General features: G+C 41.8%; 1 protein-coding gene across 3 annotated transcripts in view; it reads left to right on the top strand.

The window, feature by feature from the left end:
• MCC (MCC regulator of WNT signaling pathway) overlaps positions 1-20718 on the top strand; it is a gene marked incomplete at its 5' end in the record, with an annotated part of 565928 nt that overhangs the window by 398535 nt on the left and 146675 nt on the right. For all 3 annotated transcript variants that reach the window (XM_082243687.1, XM_082243688.1, XM_082243689.1), the window contains one exon: positions 7041-7183. In XM_082243687.1, the coding sequence (XP_082099813.1) occupies positions 7041-7183 (143 nt within the window). The remainder of the gene's footprint in view (positions 1-7040; positions 7184-20718) is intronic.

Raw genomic sequence — 20718 nt, 5'->3', positions numbered from 1 at the left:
TAAATTATACCATCAGCAAGCGCTGTAGTTAGCTTTTGTAAAGCTAATCCCATCCATTTCCTGCATTACCTATAGCTGCTGCTGCAATTATTCATTTTATTATACACATATTTATCTAAATATATCTTTTAATCCTTGGCGTGGGGAATATACTCCGTATATTTTTCTTTATATTATAAGAATGTCTAATCTGTAATTTCATGCCTTTTGGAGATTTTTCCATCTTTCCTTGGCTTCTTTATGCACATTAATACAAATTTTTACCTGGGGTGCCCAAACTTTCGATCCCCACTGTGTGTGTATATGTGTGTGTATATGTGTGTATATATATATATATATATATATATATATATATATACGTGTGTGTATGTTTCCTCTAGAGTTCTTATTTTCATTCTTTATGCTTATGTGCAGTGATGTTATGGCATTACGGATTAGTAGCTATTAGTACTCTCTAAAAAGATATTGAGGGTGTGTGAATCTAATTTATTGTAGCTACTGGATGTGTTTTAATTTATACAGGCACCTGTGACATCCGTGTTTATGCAGGGTGACAGTGACAACACCCTAATTAAAAAATGATTGCTGACCTGGGAAGGGAAAAGCTAAATCATGTGTACATATGATAATGTTTCTATTATTTTCCGAGGCATAACATAAACTGCAGCTGCGTCTTTAATTGGTTTTCTTATGATCTGTCGAAACTGTGCAGCTAATGTTATGTTTTCTTTTTAATGTTTATGATATGGATTTCAAAACAAAAGGCAGCAGTAAGCATTGTAGCCACTCGCCAGTGAGAGCAATGCAAAGAAATCCCTCATCTTCTCCTATGATGTCTTTCACTCAAGTGATAGATTTCGCTCCATTGTTGCTTCCTTACTAGTGATTAGGATTCAGCAGTATCGCAGCCAGGGAACGAGGCTCATTAAGTAAAGCAGAGTTGTACTTGGATGATCCTGCCAAAGGCTTAGTGTCGTAAGTATCTTGATTACCAGTGTGATGTTGACCGTAGTCTTACGCATGCAAAAAACCCTGTTTTGAGCAGCCATAAACAAAGATTTCTGCTTGTTTGCTGGGAGATTCTTCATTTAGCAAATGCTATGTTTTTTTTATACTGCTCTTATGAGAATCGACCCCATTGACTGAAAACAGTATTTGAAAATGTTAGTGACATTATTTAAAACTGTTTGCATATCTCCGGTACCTGTGCAGCAGGTCATTATAATTCTTGCTTAAAATTTCTGTAAATAATTGTGTAATAATTTGTGAATTTACAAACCACAGTAGTATGAATTAAAGTTACCGCTAGAGTTTGATATGTAAGGGAATATATAGTGTGGTGTTTTGTTTTTTTTTGTTTCTCAGCACAGAATTGGCGTTACCTTTGGATGGTTTAGTTTAAAAAATTTTAGAATGTGACTTTCAAAGGATTTCATTCTAGCTTTTATAGTTTTATTGTCATGTTATTGCGGATATTTGTAGATTAGACCACTGGAGGCAGGAAGTATTAGTTACTGCAATCACTTAGCGTAACTACATAAAGCGTATATAAACTCAAGAACAGAATTGTAGTATTTTGTAGCTTACCAAAGCTCAGGTGTGGCTGAATTTTTTATTTTTTTTTTTTTACTTTTACTTTTTTTTTTTCACCTGTTGATCCTACAAGTAAGGGCTCTTTCACACGGGCGATCCGATCAGATCCGCCTGTCAGTTTTTTAGGCGGATCTGATCGGATCCTCCATGCAGCTCTATGGGGCAGCGGGTGTCAGCGGAGACACCTCCGCTGACACCCGCTGCCATCCGTATCCAATCCTGTCCGTGATATCCGGACGGATGGAAACCCTATTTTTCCATCCGTTCAGGGATCGGATCGGATGAGAGCGGACAAGCGGTCCGCTCTCATCCGATCCCCCATAGAGAGCAGCGGGGGCTGTGACACCTCCCTCTCCGCACTGCAAGCGGAGACGGAGCTGTCATCCGCTGGCTCAGCGGGGATCGGCGGATCGATCCCCGCTGAGCAGCACGGATCTGCCTACGGAGGCGGACCGTGTGAAAGAGCCCTAAGGGCTCTTTCACACGGGCGGTCCGATCAGATCCGCCTGTCAGTTTTTTAGGCGGATCTGATCGGATCCTCCATGCAGCTCTATGGGGCAGCGGGTGTCAGCGGAGGTCACCTCGGATGGACGGATGGAAACCCTTTTTTTCCATCCGTTCAGTAATCGGAGCGGAGCGGATCTGATGAGAGCGGACAAGCGGTCCGCTCTCCTCCGATCCCCCATAGAGGGCAGCGGGTGCTGAGACACCTCCCTCTCCGCTCTGCAAGCGGAGACGGAGCTGTCATCCGCCCGGCTCAGCGGGGATCGCGGATCGATCCCCGCTGAGCAACACGGATCCGCCTGCGGAGGCGGACCGTGTGAAAGAAGCCTAACACACATCTTGTCCTGGGATTAAATCATTCACAATATCTGTGGACTAGCAGTGTTGTCACCCAAGGACAAGACTACAGAACACTACCATCTCCTCTAATCTCTAATACATAGGGCATTGTTTGTAGTCTTTAGAAATAGCTGAGAACATTGTAACTGAGATTAAAGTGCAATAGAGGCGAAATAATAAGTTCAAAAGGTATTAATGGTATAATTAACAGACCAAAAGTGTAGCAAATGAGAGGTTCATTGTTCAGGTTTACATATACTTTGTGTTGTTGAGATAAGATATTGCCCATTCTGGGAATGCATTGTGTTCAGTGGCTTGGCAAGGATAAGGAATATTGAATACAATCTTTCTGTAGTACTGAAAAGCAGGAAGCTGAGGCTGCATATGTAATATGCAAATATAAAGGTTATCTTGTATGTATATAATAAAACAGGGGAACTGTGTTTTAAACAATACAGTGTATGTCCAGCCAAAGCACTCTATTAGATTGAGTAGGGAAGAGTTTGAAAATTCCCCCTCCCTTGCTGTCCTGCTTTTATTTTACCAGACAGGAAGTGAGGGGCGATAGACAGAAGTAAAATTATTTTTTTCGTAGAGTAAAGCTGGCCATAAATGGATAGAAATTAGTTCTGTGTGTTGCCCTTTCTGTTCAAGAGAAGCCAGTCTTTAGACCGACTTGTCAAATGGTCCTGCTGGAAAAGCAGCATTTGATCAGTGCATGCAGCCAATAGGCTGCAGCGCTGATCAGTGTATTCTGAAGGGGGAGGAGTCCGTTGTCGGCATACAAAGACACAGGGGGAGAATTTCCACCTCAAAAAAAAAATGAATGGAAGTCCAGCTTAAGGGAAGGTACCTGGTCACCATATATTGCTGTCTGGCTCACTATTGGAAATTTTAACTCCATTCCGGTATAGTGAGACCAATATTAGAAGGGCAAAAATTTTGAGACTCTCGAACAGAGTCCTCGATAGTTTTTGGCTTTATGTACACTTTAATACTTATTTACAGTACATGGTTATTTACACCTGGATGATCCCCTATTATAGCTAAAGGAAAAGACAGTATATGTTTGTAAAACTGTTTTGCTCCCCTGGTCTACTGTATAAATGGGCCATCTGTCAGTAGCAACTGACGTTTAGATAAAATGCCAGTTCTTAAAGCAGAACTACACTGTATCTGGGAACCACCAACTGAAAATGCTATTCAATTTTTATATTCACAGCAAACTTATCCATCCATGTCTCCAAGATTTATTTTGTTAAGAAATCGCATCCCCCTAGCATTCCTAGCCATGGCCATCTTGAGTAAGGGCAAATGATTCATGTAAAATATACTTCCTGGAATCCATCTGCCCTTAGCTCAGACATGCAGGGAGGAGGATGTGGTTGGCTGAGAAAACCCCTCCTCCCAGATGAAAAAAAAGTAATGGGATCTATGACATAATTTCAGCCTAGGCTAGAAACCAGGAAGCAACTGAAGAAATATAAAAAAAAAAGTTTAAAACAAGTATAATATACCTTCCAGCCTATTTACTTATGCTGGTGGCAGAAGGATTTAAAAAAGTGAATGCTTATTAAGGCAGTTTAGTTCTGCTTTCATTGGGTGGTTCATTTCCATTTTATCTACCAATAGCTGGTTATGTAAACTATCACAGACCTGAACTATGTTGCAGCCAGCATATATTTTGTTGCTTCTTCAATGCTCACTGTTGCCTGTTTATTTCTCATGCTGTGTTTGGTATTTGAATCTTTTTTTGAGACGGCGACCTGGTTAACACATCCTGTATTTGCACTTGGAGATTCTTTTTTTGAATTAAAAGCAGATAATTGTAAATGTGAGAACTTTCTCAAGCTTTAAAGGGATATTTTGACAGTTTGGATTTATTTAAATCCGTCATTTGTTTGCATAGCCCTAAAAAGAAAGTATGACATTCATTACAGCATCAAAGAACAATGTACATGTGTTTTGTGGTCATTGAAAACAGTCCTTTGACCAGGATGAGCTTGAGGGCTCAAATCTGAAGTGGAATTTGGAAATAAGACATGAAAGCTTAGAATGATCAAATGGCAACATAATAAAAACATTGCTATATATTGAACACTGTACCTCCCTCCCCTTCCCCTCATCCCCCCCATGTGGTACCACCAGAGTTTACTTTGGTCAAAGTTAGCTCTACACTTCACCCCCACTGCGTTATGATTTTTTCTTTTTTGGTCCTAGAAGTATTTGAAGACTCAGAAGGCACCGCTGTTTTATACCAGTTTATTTGTAGGATTTCCATGTACTACTATTATCTTCTATGTAGTATTCTACCACTGTCTTTTGTATACAGAACATTTGTGTGCTTTACCATTTACAGATGCTACTTTTAGGATAAAGAATATATAAAAATTTCCCTGTGTTACCAGGCTATAATTCTGATTTTGTTTTTAAATTGGCCATGCACTATTAGGTTTTTCTTCTTCAACCTGCAGGCTGAAGGAAAAAGTCCAACACATTCCTACACCCATAATATACAGTATTCGTTGGACGAATCTCCCACTGTGCCCATTATATTCTAAAAACCGGTTGATCGAGGTTTCAGCTTTTGGGAATTTGCTGCATACGTAGTTATATTGCCTAATTGTACCTACTATATTTTTGGTATGGTATAACAGCTTACTTTGCACGTTGGTGAGACTTTGCATAACACCCCACAGAGATGCCTTGCTTTCTAGTTGCTTCTCTAAAGCCAAACTGTGTTTACATGATGCAGCCTAAAGCTGGGTACACACTATAAGAAAACCGGGCGAACAATTGTGTGGTTTTCCTCTGTTTAACACCAGCAGTCTCCAAACTGCAGGGGGGGAGGGCGGGCTGGATGCGGCCCTTTTGCTTATTTTTATCTGGCCCTTGGGGTACTAGTCCATCCACTGACACCAACAATGGGGCATAATTCCTGTCGCTGACACCAACAATGAGGCATTATTCCTCCCACTAACACCATCAAAAAGGCACAATTCTTCCCACTGATACCAATGATGGGGCACTATTCCTTCCACTGACACCAACAATCAAATATTCATCCAATAACACCAAAGGTAGGGCATTTTCTACTCCCACTGGCCCTAGTCTGGCCCCCCTAAAGTCTGAAGGACCTTAAACTGGACCTTTGTTTAGAAAGTTTGGAGACCCCTGTTTTTTACCAAGTAAAAGGATGATATTCGTTGTATGAAAATTCTCATACAACAAAGGCTTTTTTTTGTTTTTGTTTCTGATCATGCACAGTTTTTCATATCCAATTTTTCTCATGTTAAAACAGTACATATTAAACTTAAATAGTTCTGTTCACGCACAAACATTTTGGTGTTTGTCCCTTTGAAAGTTTTAATTTAGAAAGTCTCTGAATCGGATGTCGAAGTTCTGTAAACACTATATGAATGCTCGTTTCTCGTACAGAATTTTTCCGCCAATTTTATTAAAGTGTGTACCCAGTTTAATCCTTTAACAGCTAAGTTATAGTTTGCTCTTTTAGGCCATGATACATTAATAATAACTTGTTAAACATATAGGTATTGTCATCTTCTGCCTTATTCCGGCCATGAGTAATGAACAGTTTAATGTGACTGATGCTGGTTTCCTTCCCTGCTTGCATTCTTGTTTTGAATAGACCTGTTTGCTGTTTTACATTATATTGCTATCAAGTTGCACTAACTAGCGTAGCCAGTTATTGACCTCATCCTGGAAGCAATTTATTGTCATAATACTGGCCATATAAGGATTATTATATAGACGTTGCATAAATGCATGTGGGTCCTATGGTGATGCCTAAATCCGTATGCACAGTATTTGCTGACCCCCAGATTCCTTTCATTAGATATGTAGCTGAGTGTGGAGGTAATTGGCGCTGCCAAAATGGATTTGCACATTAAATGAATTTGAGGGGAGAGATATAAAATATGTATATATGTAGTATGCCAGTATATAGCAATATGTAATGTAAGATACACAATGCCCAATAAATAGATAAAAATATATAAACTCACTAATTTCATTAGAGTAGTGAGGATGCAAAACCTATATTCTGAGTATATCCATGGTGGTTCTGCCACTGAGTAAAGATTTACAAGTGGTTCTGCCCAAATAGTTTTAGCCTACACACTGGGGTTGATTTACTAAAGCTGGTGAGTGCAAAATCTGGTGCAGCTCTGCACAGAAACCAATCCCCTTCTAGGTTTTATTGTCAAAGCTTAATTGAACAAGCGGAAGTTAGAAGCTGATTGTCTACCATGCAACGCTGTACCAGATTTTGTACTCTCCATTTTTGGTAAATCAACCCCATTGTATTTTCCACCTACCCCTAATTCTACCAGTCTAAACCCACACTATATATCGGTAATCTGCTGGACTTATCAACCCGCTACCATGTTGTACAAGCTTCTGGTCACCCCAACATATTCCTTTTTTATAGAATGTGGATCCTGTTAGATCTGTTTTGCAGGGCCATATGTTACTGTACTGTGAAAATGGTGCTCAGTCTTTAGAATCTATACAGTTGGATGAGCAGACTCCTAAAGCAGCCATAATGTGGAGTATGAAATGATGTGTGTATTTGTTTTCTGCAGGGAGGAAGATGAGTACTCAGAGCTACGCTCAGAACACAGTCACAGCCAACTTGAACCCAATGATGATTCCCGCAGTATAGACCAAGACCAGACCTCTGTCTCTGTGTTGGAGAATCAGTCCACTATGGTTACTGTTGATATGGGTAAGTGAATAACATAAGGTCACAAATAGACTTCAAGCAGTTCATATGTTAAATACATTACATTTATTGTGGAATAAAGATCAATTTTAGCACAGCACAAAAGTCAAACTGCTAAAAATTAATTTCTTGCAGGATCAGATGTTTTTATTTAATGATCCTTTTTTTTTTTTAGGAGGTTGTATTAATATTAAAAGGATACAGATAGTGTTCCTTTCAACATGTAGCATTTTAACGTAATACACCCGATTTGACAATTGGTGTGCTGTGTGAGGATCAGCTAGCTCTCCTTGCCTGATGACTTTCTTTCCAAAATTTGGAGGGATATATTATTTGATTGTGTGTACAAATGTACAGACTATACAGTATATTCTGTAAAACTGCACAAAGCCCAGAGGGCTTGAGATACCATGGGGTTGTTCAGAGCAACGTCTGTATATGTCTTTCCACTCATGTGATAATTACACCCCTGCAAGATATTGAAACTTGGCTTGGAAGTAGGTGTCTGGGTATTACAAATTTTGTGTGAGCCAAGTAGCTGGGCAACTTTGCTGAATCGTTGGGCCCATAGGTCTCTACTTGATAACTAAAACTGTTATGTAGTTTCTAATTCAGCAAAATTATTCACTGTGTGGCACACACATGAAGGGGAATCTCTCAGTGGGGGCAGTATAAAAATGAAAAAGGTTTTAAACGTTTTTTTCTCTATAGGGGAAAAAACATTCGGTCTGTAATTCCTCTATAATGTTGAACTCTGGGCATGCAAACAACTCCACAGTTTAAATAAATTTAGCAGGTACCATTCTCCCTGTGCTCGCAGATTTTGGACTTGCCTCAGTCCATAATTGATTTGGGTTTGAAGTATCAATAGTACAGTGGTGAGGCCGTCACTATGCTCTCTACTTTTATCAGTGTTGGATAGACATACTGCACAGTGCAGCAGGGCTGTTAGTTATGGCCTTCCCTTTTTGAGTGCTGCTGTACCAAGAAATATAGAAGATTTCTATCCTTAGAGATTCAAGTACTTGTATGTAAAAATGTATGTAATTTATTTTTTAGATACATTTCTCTCTTGTAAAGTCAATGATTATGTAAAACCGGTTGGTTGGCTTTTCTCATGGTGTCACATACCTGGTCTGAGGCCGATTTGACAAGAGGGCTTACATTGCGGCTATGTGCCCAGCACCCTTGAAGGAGAGAACAGGGAGTGATAGGCTCAAAGAAGCATGGGTGCTGTTTAAGTAGATCTACTAGAAGCTGCTTGGAGCACAGCTGAACTGGATAACTATCAGCAGGGCTGTCAGGACAAATGGCAGAACCCCATTGTCCCTTGAGATGAAGCCAAACCAGGGCAGCGACTGCAGGCAAGGTGGCACCTGCGCCAGTGCAAACGTTTACGCTAACGTGCACATTTCTGTGCCTACAAACACGAGCATGTAAAGTGTTGGCAACTATACCAGGTCTTTTCCTCAGCACGTGCTCATTTTTTTTTTTTGCTGTCTCCTTTTCAGCACATGCTCATGTTTGTTCCTAATTGCACTCCGACACATGGATTTTTGTTGTCTACCACCAGCATTGGTGGTAGACAACCAAATTCTGTAGAGTAGGTCCAATTATGATGCAAAGGGGATACTGGTTATCTGCAGGACATTTCAGTAATTACTGCACATGCATTTTGTCATTGTGCCATTTATAACAATCAGATCATGGGGTGAGTCTGTGGTGTCTTTCAAAATTTTCTGCAGAGATCACCCATAGATAGGAGCAGAGCCCTGTCATATGATTGGTCATTCATGTGATTTCTTCTATTCTTCCTCTCTATAATTTTTGTTCCATATTCATAAGAATGATTGACGCTTTGCTTACTTTTGAGCCCAAAGGCAAAAAAATGTACAAGACTGCACTTTACAAATGTGCTTTGGTATTTTATTTTTAAGCAGCAATGTTGACAAAGTTGGGCCATTTCACAGTTTTAAAAACTGACATCAAAGTGTTAAAAATCCCAAAAGTGTCCTAGAATAAACCAAGTAAGATTTTTACACTTCCAAAGTGTTAAGGGAATTTGTGCTGTTTAGGCAAGTCATCTTCTCATGGCTCAAGCATATGTTTCTGCTAAATTTTCCAAAATAATTTTGTCACTTGCTGACATTAACAAATACGATTATTGCGGGTTTTTTTTGGACAAAAGCTTTTGCTTTTTTTAAACCCAGATGCAGAGCTCTTTCTATTGTGTTTGGAGACTTTTTATATTTTTAGCCTAATAGAAAGAGTAGCTTGAGCACATGTTCATGCTTTTTATATTAGAGTCACATATTGAACTATTTGTCACTTTAAACGAGGCCCAAGAGCCAAAATTCTGTCCTGTAGGCTTCATATTCCCCCCAGAATAAACACAAAGCTGGTTCTGATTACTGAATCCCAGAATTCTTGCTTTTTATAGCAATTTTCCTTCTTCACTTAGATATTAAATGTATTTATTTTTATATTCAGATAGTTTTGATGGTTAGTTACTTCCTGAAACCAATTTTCTTGCCTTTTAAAATGTTGCCTCAACTTATTCATAGAGCGGTTGTAGACTAGGGCTGGACGATAGTCGATGTGATATCGACTATCGTTCTGCGGGCGTTGGCGATATTCACATCGCCAAAGACACAATCTTTAGGCATTAGGCAGGGAGGCAGGGAGAAGTCGGGACTCGGGGGGAGGAGGAGGACTCGGTGATTGCAGCTGACCCACATCCGTCCCACACGTTAAGTGGTGAGCAGCACTCCGTGAGCAGCTGCACAGCTAACCAATCACGCGTGCCTGCACACCTGATTGGTTCGCTGTGCCGGTGAAGAAAACTAGCTGCAGGGCGGCAGACTGAACGTGTGGGCTGCACGGAAGTCGAGTGAGTCACTGTATGGCTGTGTTCTTCTACCGACTCCTAGTCCTCTACCACCACTGTGAGTCCCGAGAGTGAGACTGTTAATAATCCACAATTCCACACACTGACTGTCACTGAGAGAGTACAATACCATTATTAACCCTGGCCTGCCCTGTATCTGCAATTACAATCAGAAGGCTGTGCTGCTGCCTGCATGCCCTGCTGCAATACTTCATGATTTCCATCCATTCCCAGCATGCTTCCCTACAGTAACATTAACCCTGGCTGTCCCGGACTCCCAGTGCAGTATATATACAATCAGAAGAAACGGGTCTCTCAATATCGCAATATATATAGTTGAAAACAAAATATCGCAATGTATTTTTTTTTTCCAATATCGTGCAGCCCTATTGTAGACATATATTCGCTTGAGTCCATATTCATGATATCTGTTCATTAGGAAGCTGTTACGTTACTGACTGAGGTATGAAACCGGAATGTAGATATTTTTTCCTTTTGGGGGGGGGGGGGGGGTGTCAGCCTTAAGCAGGAAGATGGGAATAATTACGCCGGCCATAGATGTTCAATTTTCTTGTACAGTTTTCCTTTAGAATTACTGAAACTATATAATATGAGGTCAAGGCTAAAACTTTTAATTGTGTCCAATTAGGCAGGCCCTTGCACTACATAGCTTAAGGTAAATCCAAAGAAAATTGTACAAGGACATTGAATATGTATTGGCAGCCTTAGGCAGCATGGCACAATAAATTGTGGGTGTGGCAAAATTGCACAGTGGGAGAGGTTTTAAACGTAAGCCTACTCCCTGTATACAGAGTAAGGGGGTCTTGCAGGCACATACAGCAGAATATTTTAAATAAAATAAAAAAATTATTTTATTGCATATGCTTTTTTGTATACAGACTGCCTTGAAGAACTCCATTAGAATAGTGACTGCTTTGCAGCCAGCAACTGTTGTGCAAAATACCAATCAGAGTGCAGAGGTCAGGAGTATAATAAAATGTTTAGAGTGGTCAGGAGTCTGTCATATACAGGCCAGCACACAGACTGCAGCTGTATGTCATATACTTCCCCAGCGTACAGAGTGCAGTGGTCAGGAGTATGTCATTAAGGCCTGTTTCACATGGGCTACACCTTGTATAAGAGCAGTGTGGACAGCAAGCTTTGACAAAGCATTTGCAGAGCTTTTAGCAAGCTTTGAAGCTTTTAAAGTACCATTCAACTCTAGGTTGTATATGTCTAACACAGATCGCAATGGGAGTGTTGATTTCCACTTCAAACAAGCTGCTAGTAGGCTTTCAACAAGCTTCAAGAGATGCTGAAGCCTGCTAGCAGCTTGTTTAAGGTAGTAATCAACCATCCCACTAGGATCTGAGTTCAACATTGACAAAATGGAGTTGAATGGTACAATGGTGCTGTTCACACTGCTCTTATACAAGCTGAAGCCCATGTGAAACAGGCCTTACAGCCCAGCATACAGAGCACAGTGGTAAAGATAGTCATAAACAGCTGTACAGCCTGCAGATGTCAGGAGTATGGCCTACCATGTTCAGCTAAAGTGTTGTTTGTACCCCAGTCTGGCTGCCATGTACCATTCACCATGCCCACCACCCAGACATAGAAAGTAGGCCTCAATCAAGTACCTATTCAAAGATTGCCCTGTTTATATTAAACAGAATAAGCCTTGGATAGGTACTAAGGCAGCATACATCAGTTCATTGAGAAAAACTTAAAGCAGTGGTAGGTAACCTCGTAGAGGTGAATACTCACCTGAACAACATGAAAGAGATCCAAGACCACCAGGGCACAGTGCAGATTTTTTAAAGAAAATGACTTGGTAAGACCCCAAAAAGTAATTTTTGTGATGTAGGAATGCTGAACCTTATGCGCATGAATTTCTATGGGAGAGGTGGTTTGTGGTCCTAGAGGCTGCTTACCAGCAACTGTGGGGTCTTGCTGGACCCCCAGAGGGGTTTGTTGAAGTTTTGAAAGAGTCCCACACCAGCTTGAACAAGCTTTTAAAAGATTTTTATTTTGGAATAACTTTTCCATTCCAAGTGTCTGCATCATCCTATTTGTAGCCCTAAAGAAGGGGGAGTGCTGAGCCCCTGAAACGCTTTGGCTGTTCCAAAATAAAAATCTTTTAAAAGTTTGTACAAGGTGGTGTGGTGCGCCCATCCTTTCAAAACTCTTAAAAAGTAAGGAAGGCTTAAAGAGTTTGTGGTCAGCAGTAATACACAGTTCAGAGGCAACATAGGAATCATTGTGGCTCATAGTATTTGATGTCTTGAAGATTTTTCTTGTAAATGTATTGTTTGAATATTGAAGGTTTACAATCATTATTACATCATGGTAAAAACCTGTCTCACCTGTGTGTGGACATTATTAAAGTGTATCTGTGGTCAAAATTTGCAATCATATATTCATTCCGGAAGTGCAATTATTTCTAGCCTTCCAGTATTAATCTTGTAGTTTGTAAACTTTGTGAAGAATGACACACATTAACGTCCTGGAATATTGTGCTTGTGAGTAGGCACTGCTGTGTCACACATTTCAGAGAGCCTGCCTTCTGACTACGGAGCTGCTGAGAGGAGGAGTTTCACGGGAAAGGGTCAGCCAAGCAAAGGTACCATGGGCCATGTAGTCCTTAGATTTTGACAGTAAACCAAAGGAATGAGCAGAGGGGAAGCTGCAAAGCATGCAGATTATTTAGACACAACATGAAAAGCAATTTTTTAAAAGTGGTTGTAAACTCTGGATATATATTTAAATATACCATACTTACACAAAGTCCCAGAATTCCCTGGACCATCCCTGGTTCTGTGATTTTAGGGGCAGAATTTTTTTGAGCATAGATAATTAATGGTGTGACAATAGGATACACTTGCAGTGCTGCAGTTTTCATAGGTTTAAAGGGATTGTAAAGTCAGAAGGTTTTTTAATCTTAGTGTATCTAAGGCATTAAGCTGAAAAGCCTTCTGTGTGCAGTAGCCCCCCTCAGCCCCCAAAATACTTACCTGAGCCCCTTCTTTATCTAGTGATGTCCACGAGTGCCTCTGTCGTCCGGGACTCTCCCTCCTGTTTGGCTGAGACACAGCAGCAGCACCACTTGCTCCCGCTGCTGTAAGTCAAACTCAGTTACCAATCGGGAGAGAGGGGCTGGGGCTGAACCACAGCCCTGTGTCTGAATGGATATACGGAGCTGCAGCTCGGCTTGGGTGCCCCATAGAAAGCTGCTTGCTGTGGGGGCACTCAACAAGCGGGAGGAGCCAGGAGCTCCAGTCAGGGACCTGAGAAGAGGGGGATCGGGGCTGCCCTGTGCAAAACAACAGAGGAGGTAAGTAAAATATGTTTGCTATTTTAATAGAGAAAAAAAAATGAAACTTTACAATCACTTTTATTTTTCTTTACTCATTTGCTAGTGTTCAGGAAGAATTTCCTGGTGATCTACAAGCAACGATGCCGGCTGAGGCTTCGTACTGGATTATCTAGATCCTTATGTTCCCCCCAGTCGGGCCCTACGAGGGTGAGCAGGTTATAGTTCCAACCTAGGCCTAGCCACAACGGTGCCCCCTTGTCCGAAGGGGGGCGAGCCTGGGAGCGGATGCCACGCTGGGACGCAACAACCTGGAAAGCCCTGAGGCACAGTGTACCCCTTGGCTGACAGCACCCCCACTTCGGGTGGGAGGCAGTCTGCCTGGAGTGGAGCCCACCCGGTCCATGGTATGGGGAGTAAATGTTCTCCCCTTGCCCCTGCTGGCCTTTGGGGGATGTGGGCCCTCCCCTGGAAATAATGGAATTGTGCCTCCCAAGAGATCCCCCTGGTCTGCCTGGTCTGTGTTGTCCTTCCCTCTCCCTGTCCCTGCTGGGGCTGTGTCTGGAGTGCTCTGGCGCTCGGGGGAGGGGGGGGGTGACATAGTACCTTGGGCTTGCTGGTCCCTGTTGTGGTTCCGGAGGCCTTCATGTGTCGATCCCTAGCCGCATTTTGCGCCGTGGGCACTGCCATCTTAGGTGTGGGCAAGGGATTTTTTCCCCATATGTATGGGGCAGCCATTTTCCCTGCAGCTTCCTATTGTTTTGTATGGGCATCCATCTTTGTGTAGCCCTGGTGCTATACTTGGCAGTGTATCCCTATAAGGCGACATCCCTTCCTGTGTGGTCATTTCCTGCTGCTGAGCCAAGGTCGCTTCCAGCTTCTCTCTCCATGCTGTGGAAGATTCAGGAGGCTGTGTGTCTGAGATGGTAAAGTATTGAGGTTCCCTGCAGGCATATCCTTGCACCTTCTGCTATCAGTTTGGATTAAAGGGGCTCCCTGCAGACCGCTGTGATTGATGGTGGATACTGCGATCGGCGTTCTTAAAGCTACAGTACGTTTTTTGCAAATTGCACTATGGAGTCCCAAACTGGAATTTCATCCTCAGACCCACTCTGTGCGACTCCCAGACAGTCCAGATTGCAGTCGCTGGCCGCTATTTCAGCTGCCCTGGAACGCCTGGCGACTAAAGTTGATTTAGTTATTAAAAAGGTTGATAGCGGTAAATGGCCACTGCCTTCTCCATCTGTGGAGGTGTCCTCTGATTCAGAGGCTGATGTGGTTGCCCTGGATGCTCCCCTTCCTGGTGGGTCACTGTCCTCGCAGTCAGATGGTGAAGAGTACCTGGGTACGCTTTGGGGGAAGCCCTGATTATTTCAGTGCAGGCTACTTTAAAATTGGCTGATTTGCCCACGCCCCCAGGGACGCGGGTGGCTTTTGGCTCCCAGAAGTCTCCAAAAGCTAACAGGGTTTTCCCTTGTTCAGACACTTTTCACGATATTGTGAATGACCAATGGTGGCGTGTTAAGCACGTGTTAGTGGTGCCAAAATAATTTAAACGCCGGTATCCTTTTGCTGAAAAGGTTTGCAACCATTGGACGGTGCCACCTAAAGTGGACCATCCTGTTTCCAGATTAAACAAATCTACTCTTGTGCCTGTGAAGGATTCCCCAGTTTTTATGGATCCAGTGGACAGGCGGGTGGAATCTTTCCCGTCATCTTCACGTGCTGGCGGGTTCCATTTTGAAACCGGTTTGTGTCTGTGCTAGTGACGGACTGGATTAGGGGTTTGCGGGAGTCTTTGGACCCCGAGACTGTTCCACCGGAACAGCTGGAACTGTTGGACCACATGATCCAGGCTCTGGTGTTCCTGTGTGATGCATCTATGGATGCGGCTCCCCTGGTGGCCAGGGTCTCAGTCGTGGGCATTGTTTTAAGATGCATGGTTTGGTTGAAGGGCTGGTCGGCTGACCAAGCTTCTAAAAAAGCCTTAGGTGATCTCCCCTTTCTGGGAGACGGGTTGTTTAACGACTCATTGGATGAGTTGATCAAGGGTCTGACTGGCTGGAAAAGTACTCTTCTTCCTCAATCCTCCAAGGGTAAGACACCCCGTCCTAAGTGGGTCCCTCCTTTTCTGCTCATAAACGTTTTTTTCTTGCCTCTAGGGCACAAGAAAAAGATAAGCTGTTCAGAACTTCTGGAGGTGCTAAGAAACCCCGGGGCAAGTCCAAGGCAGGTCAGTCCAGTGCAGCAGACAAGTCCTCTTCAGCATGAAGGGGCGCCCTCACCCGTCTTAGGGGTGGGGGGACGTCTGCGCTTCTTTCTGGAACCCTGGACTTCCTTCATTCAGGACGAATGGGTTCGCGAACTGGTTTGTTCCGGGTACAAGATCTAATTCTGGTCCTGGCCAGGGGACAAGTTTTTTCAGTCAAATCTTCACCTGTCTTCTGAGTGTTTGAAGGATGTCCGGTGGGGGACCCCAGACGTGGATCTGTTTGCATCTTGCCTCAACAGGAAAGTTCAGAGGTTTGTGGCCAGGTCTCAGGATCCTCTGGCCGATGCCACAGACGCTCTGGTGGCTCCTCGGAGTCAGTATCGCATTATCTATGCCTTCCCTTCACTCATTCTCCTGCCAAGGTTTCTTCGCAGGGTGGCAATGGAAGGCATTCCAGTCGTTCTGGTGGCACCAGACTGGCCTCGGCGGTCTTGGTATGCAGAAATGGTAAAAATGGTCGTGGATCCTCCATGGCTTCTTTCTTTGCGGGAAGATCTACTATCTCAAGGACCTATCTTCCATCCTGCTTTATGGTCGCTGACTTTACCGGCTTGGCTTCTGATCTTTCTGATTCGGTGATTCCTATCCTTTTGAAGGCCAGGAAGTCGACATCTAGGAAGATCTATCATCATACGTGGAAATCGTACATTTCTTGGTGTGAATCGCTGCAGCTGCACCCTGGCTTGTTTTCTTTAGCTAGGGTTTTGACCTTTTTACAAAAAGGGGTTGAGAAGCGCTTGGCGTTGGATACGTTGGATACTATCAAGGGTCAGGTTTCGGCCTTGGCCTTGGCTATTTACTTCCAACGTCCGTTGGCTACTCATAGTTTGATTCGCAGTCGCATTCTACTAGAGCGCTGAGTGCCTCTTGGGCTTTTTGCCATCAGGCCTCTGTTGTACAAGTTTGTAAGGCAGCGACTTGGTCATCTGTGCACACCTTTACCAAATTGTACAAGGTGGATTTGTTGGCTTCTTCGGATGCCTCTTTTGGCCGCAAGGTTTTGCAGGCTGCTGTTTCATAAGAGAATGTTTGTACTTCACTTCTGGGTCTTTTATCTGGGTGAGCTCCTGTTGTTTGGTTGAGCTTCATATTGCCCGGTTGGTTATGTCAGAATGTTTATACTGCTCTGAATATAACCGTGTCTATTTATGTCAATAAGCAAAGATCTGTGCGGAAGGAGAATCTCAACTTATTTCCACAAATCAATATGTAGCAAATTATTTTTATTGATTAATTTCTTTTTAAAAGCATATACCAATCTTAGTGAAAACAGTCTACAGTTTGAAATATATATGAATATTTATTCACGAGACATGTAATCACGATAAATGATCAAACTTGAGATGACACAAAACAATAACTTCACAAAAATACAAACTTCAAACAATGAATGCAATGTGATTTGTAGCTCAATAATGAAAGTGAAAATAAAGCAAGATTACGTTTTCTCCAGTTATAGTATAAACCATAAATGAATGTTCTAAATAATCAGACCACAATTGTCTGCGCAATGCACAGTCTGATAGTCACTCCACTGCAGATGAAGCGAGAATAGGCTATGCAAAACGTGAGACTAATACGCCAATATGCGCTAAATCTGATATTAATAAAAATGTTATAAAACAAAAATCAGCTTTTTAGAGAAAAATCTACATATGGTTTATACGGCTGGGATTGTACTCTCGTTACCCTTGAATATGAAATGTAAAACATTTAAGGAAGTACATAAATGATATTGAATTAAAATTAAATAATTAGCAAGGCATATTTACCATATTTAAAATGGTTGCTAGCTTAAAATGGTCGTTACCAGAGTCCTTAAGATGGTTGCATTTCCAAGATGGTGGCCAATTAGGGAGGAGTTTCGTTTTTGCGTCCCTCAAAGGTTCAGATACATGACGGAGCAAAATGGAGTCTGTGTAGATGAGTCTATGCATAGCTGTAGTAGCGTGTGTATTGTATGTGTGATGTATGTTGGGCAAATGTCATGTGTGATGTGTCCCTCTCTCATCTGGGGTTGCCTTTTTATATGGTATAGAACAAAGGACTATTAAAATTACCATAAGTTAAACCCAGAGGGAGTAACATGATCCCCATTGGTTGACTGGTGATGTCATTGGGTGACGCCTCTTGGTCAATCAGTATATTAAAATTAAATGATGATATCTCCATATTTAAGAGTATCATAAAATAACATAAAAAGTATCCATGCGCTCATCTATTACATGTCCATTTAATATCCACCATGTATCTAAATAAGGAATTAATCTTGTTAACACCATTCTAATATTTAACATATCTTATTTAATATATATATCTATATATATTGGAAATTACTTTTTAACCTAAGACTTAAATTAGTAGTAGTCAGTCACCAGAGATGGCAGTATTGCATTGCTCTTAGGTTCAGTATGACAGCATGATTTGCCTACAAATAAACTTTGAACCTTATATTGACAAAGAGCTTACCATCTCAGACTCCTAAGAGCCTAGCAAGGTTAAACAAAATTTTATGATGCTTTCTTACTTACAAAGGATTAACATGAAGTCTATCTTTCTTGACATGTAATGATGAGTCATCAAAATCAGTTTAACTTTCTTTTAGCAAGTATGCAACAATTATAATATATATCGGTTTTCTACATATCTATGTATGTTATGTATATATATACTTCATTGTTAATATTCTGTTACATATAAGATTATAACATATCTGTAAATCTTATTTTTAAATGAATCTAAATACAGAAAATACTGACTAATGTTTGTGGTTATCACACAAACAAGATTATCTTGGTATAGCGTCTTAGACTTATATCTAAGGAAAGTCAACAGACTATTTATTTATTACCTTAGGTCAACACAGCATGTTTGGGGTAAACCTGTTGAATAGGCACTTTTGGTTAGAGATTTAACCCTTCAGTAACCTAACAAAAATGGATGTCATTGCTTCATATTTCTGTATGGAACAAAATATAACATTTCATTTCTTTTTTTTTTTTTTTAATTTAACCTCCCCAAATAAGCCTGACAGTTACGTTTAGCCTTTTGGAGTTGACGTTAGTGTCTGGTTGCGTTTTCCCACCCCTCATGCCTATACTGCTTTGGGACATCCCACTCAGCTCATGGAGATGAGGCTGCGTCTGTCAATGGACGATAAAGAAAATATGTTTTTTGTAAGATTAAAGAAAAAGATTTTACAGTAAGATGTCCATCGACAGACGCAGCACCCGCCCCTCTGTTTGGGGTTGGTTCTGTTGTCTTCACTGCTTTTAACTGATATGCTGGTTCGTGCAGTGGGGGGGGGGTGTTATGCCTGGAGGGACAGCCCCCTAGGCATGTGTATTAAAATTTTGTGTTGCCTCTTCGCGGCCTGTTCCAACCTCCTGGTTACCAGACAACCCCGCCGCTACCAACCTCCCCAACACCTAACTATGTCTTAACCACTTCAGGCCTGAAAGGTTTACCACCCTTCATGACCAGACCATTTTTGCGATACGGCACTGCTACTTTAACTGACAATTGCGCTGTTTTGCGACACTGTACACAAAATTGATGTCCTTTTTTCCCCACAAATAGAGCTTTCTTTTAGTGATATTTGATCATCTTTGTGGTTTTTATTTATTGTGCTATTAAGAAAAAAAAGACTGACAGTTTTGAAATAAAAAACAATATATTTTAATTTCTGCTATAAAACACATGCAATAAAAAATGTAAAAAATCTAATTTCTTCATCGATTTAGGCAAATATGTATTCTGCTACGTTTTGTTAAAATATATCCCATTAAGCATATATTGATTGATTTGCGCAAAACGTATAGCATATTTTTATGGATTATTTTTTTCTAGTAATGGTGGTGGTCAGTGACCTATAGCAGAACTGCGACAGTGCGGCAGACACTAAGCGACACTTTTTTGGGGACCAGTGAGACTAATGCAGTGATAAGTGCTAAAAAAAAAATATTCACGGTCACTGTACTAATGACACTGGCAGGAAAGGGGTTAACATCATGGGCGATCAAAGCCTTTTCTCTTTCTAAGGGCCCTTTCACACGGGCGCTCCGTATGTCCGCAAATCATCCTATTTTTTTGCAGATGATTTACGGACATAATGTAAGTCTATGGCATTGCGGATGACAGCGGAATACCATCCGCTGACATCCGATTTTCTTCCTTTCAGTTCTGTTCCGTTTTTTGGAACGGAACAGAACCCTATTTTTTCATCCGTTCAAAAAACGGAAAGGAAGCAAAATTGGATGTCAGCGGTGTCATCCGCTGACATCCGCAATGCCATAGACTTACATTATGTCCGCATATCATCCGCAAACGGATGGGATGATATGCGGACATACGGAGCGCATGACACAAGTGTAATCCGGAGTGGCCGTGTGAAAGAAGCCTAACTGTGGGAAGACAGAGATCCATGTTCCTGCTTAGGAGAAAAAAAGGCTCTCTGTCTTCCCTTGTCAAAGAATGATGATCTTCCTTGTTTACATAGGCAGACCGCCATTCTGCCTCTTTCGGGAACCATTGGCGGGTCCCGGCAGACATGGGGTCACCCGGACCCGCTGATTGGCGCCTGCTGTGTCCAGTCACAGTGGGAGCTGGTTAGCGATGGCGGGCATGTGCGTTGCAGACCCAGAAGAGCGAAATTGCGTACCTGTACGTGATTTCATGCAGAAGTTTATTAAAAACTGACCGTGCAAGGCATGAGTGCACAGGGCGGTCAATTTCCTAGCTGTGCCTGCTCTCCACCTATGATCAGACTTGTCCTAACACCCCCCTGCCCAGCCATTCACTGGGAAGACCAGAGTGTTGCTGTTTCATCTCTCCCGGTTCTCTGAGCTCCTTATGCTGCCGAGAACAGAGGGTATGTGATCACTTCTAAAAAAGGAAAGAAAGGTTTGTTTTTATATGTATACACAAATGTTTTGCCTTTCGTTTCTTTTTTTAATCGGAGTGTGTTTTACAAGTTGAGAGTTTACATATAATGAAATGTGTTACTAATCAAGCCTAACAGATATTAGAAGTAGTTCCATTATTTTTTTTTTTTTGTTCAGAAAGCA

This window comes from Pelophylax lessonae (genome assembly GCF_965119305.1).
Source record: "Pelophylax lessonae genome assembly, chromosome: 1".
In the NCBI taxonomy this organism is placed as follows: Eukaryota; Metazoa; Chordata; class Amphibia; order Anura; family Ranidae; genus Pelophylax; species Pelophylax lessonae.
This window is presented reverse-complemented; position numbering and strand designations above follow the sequence as displayed.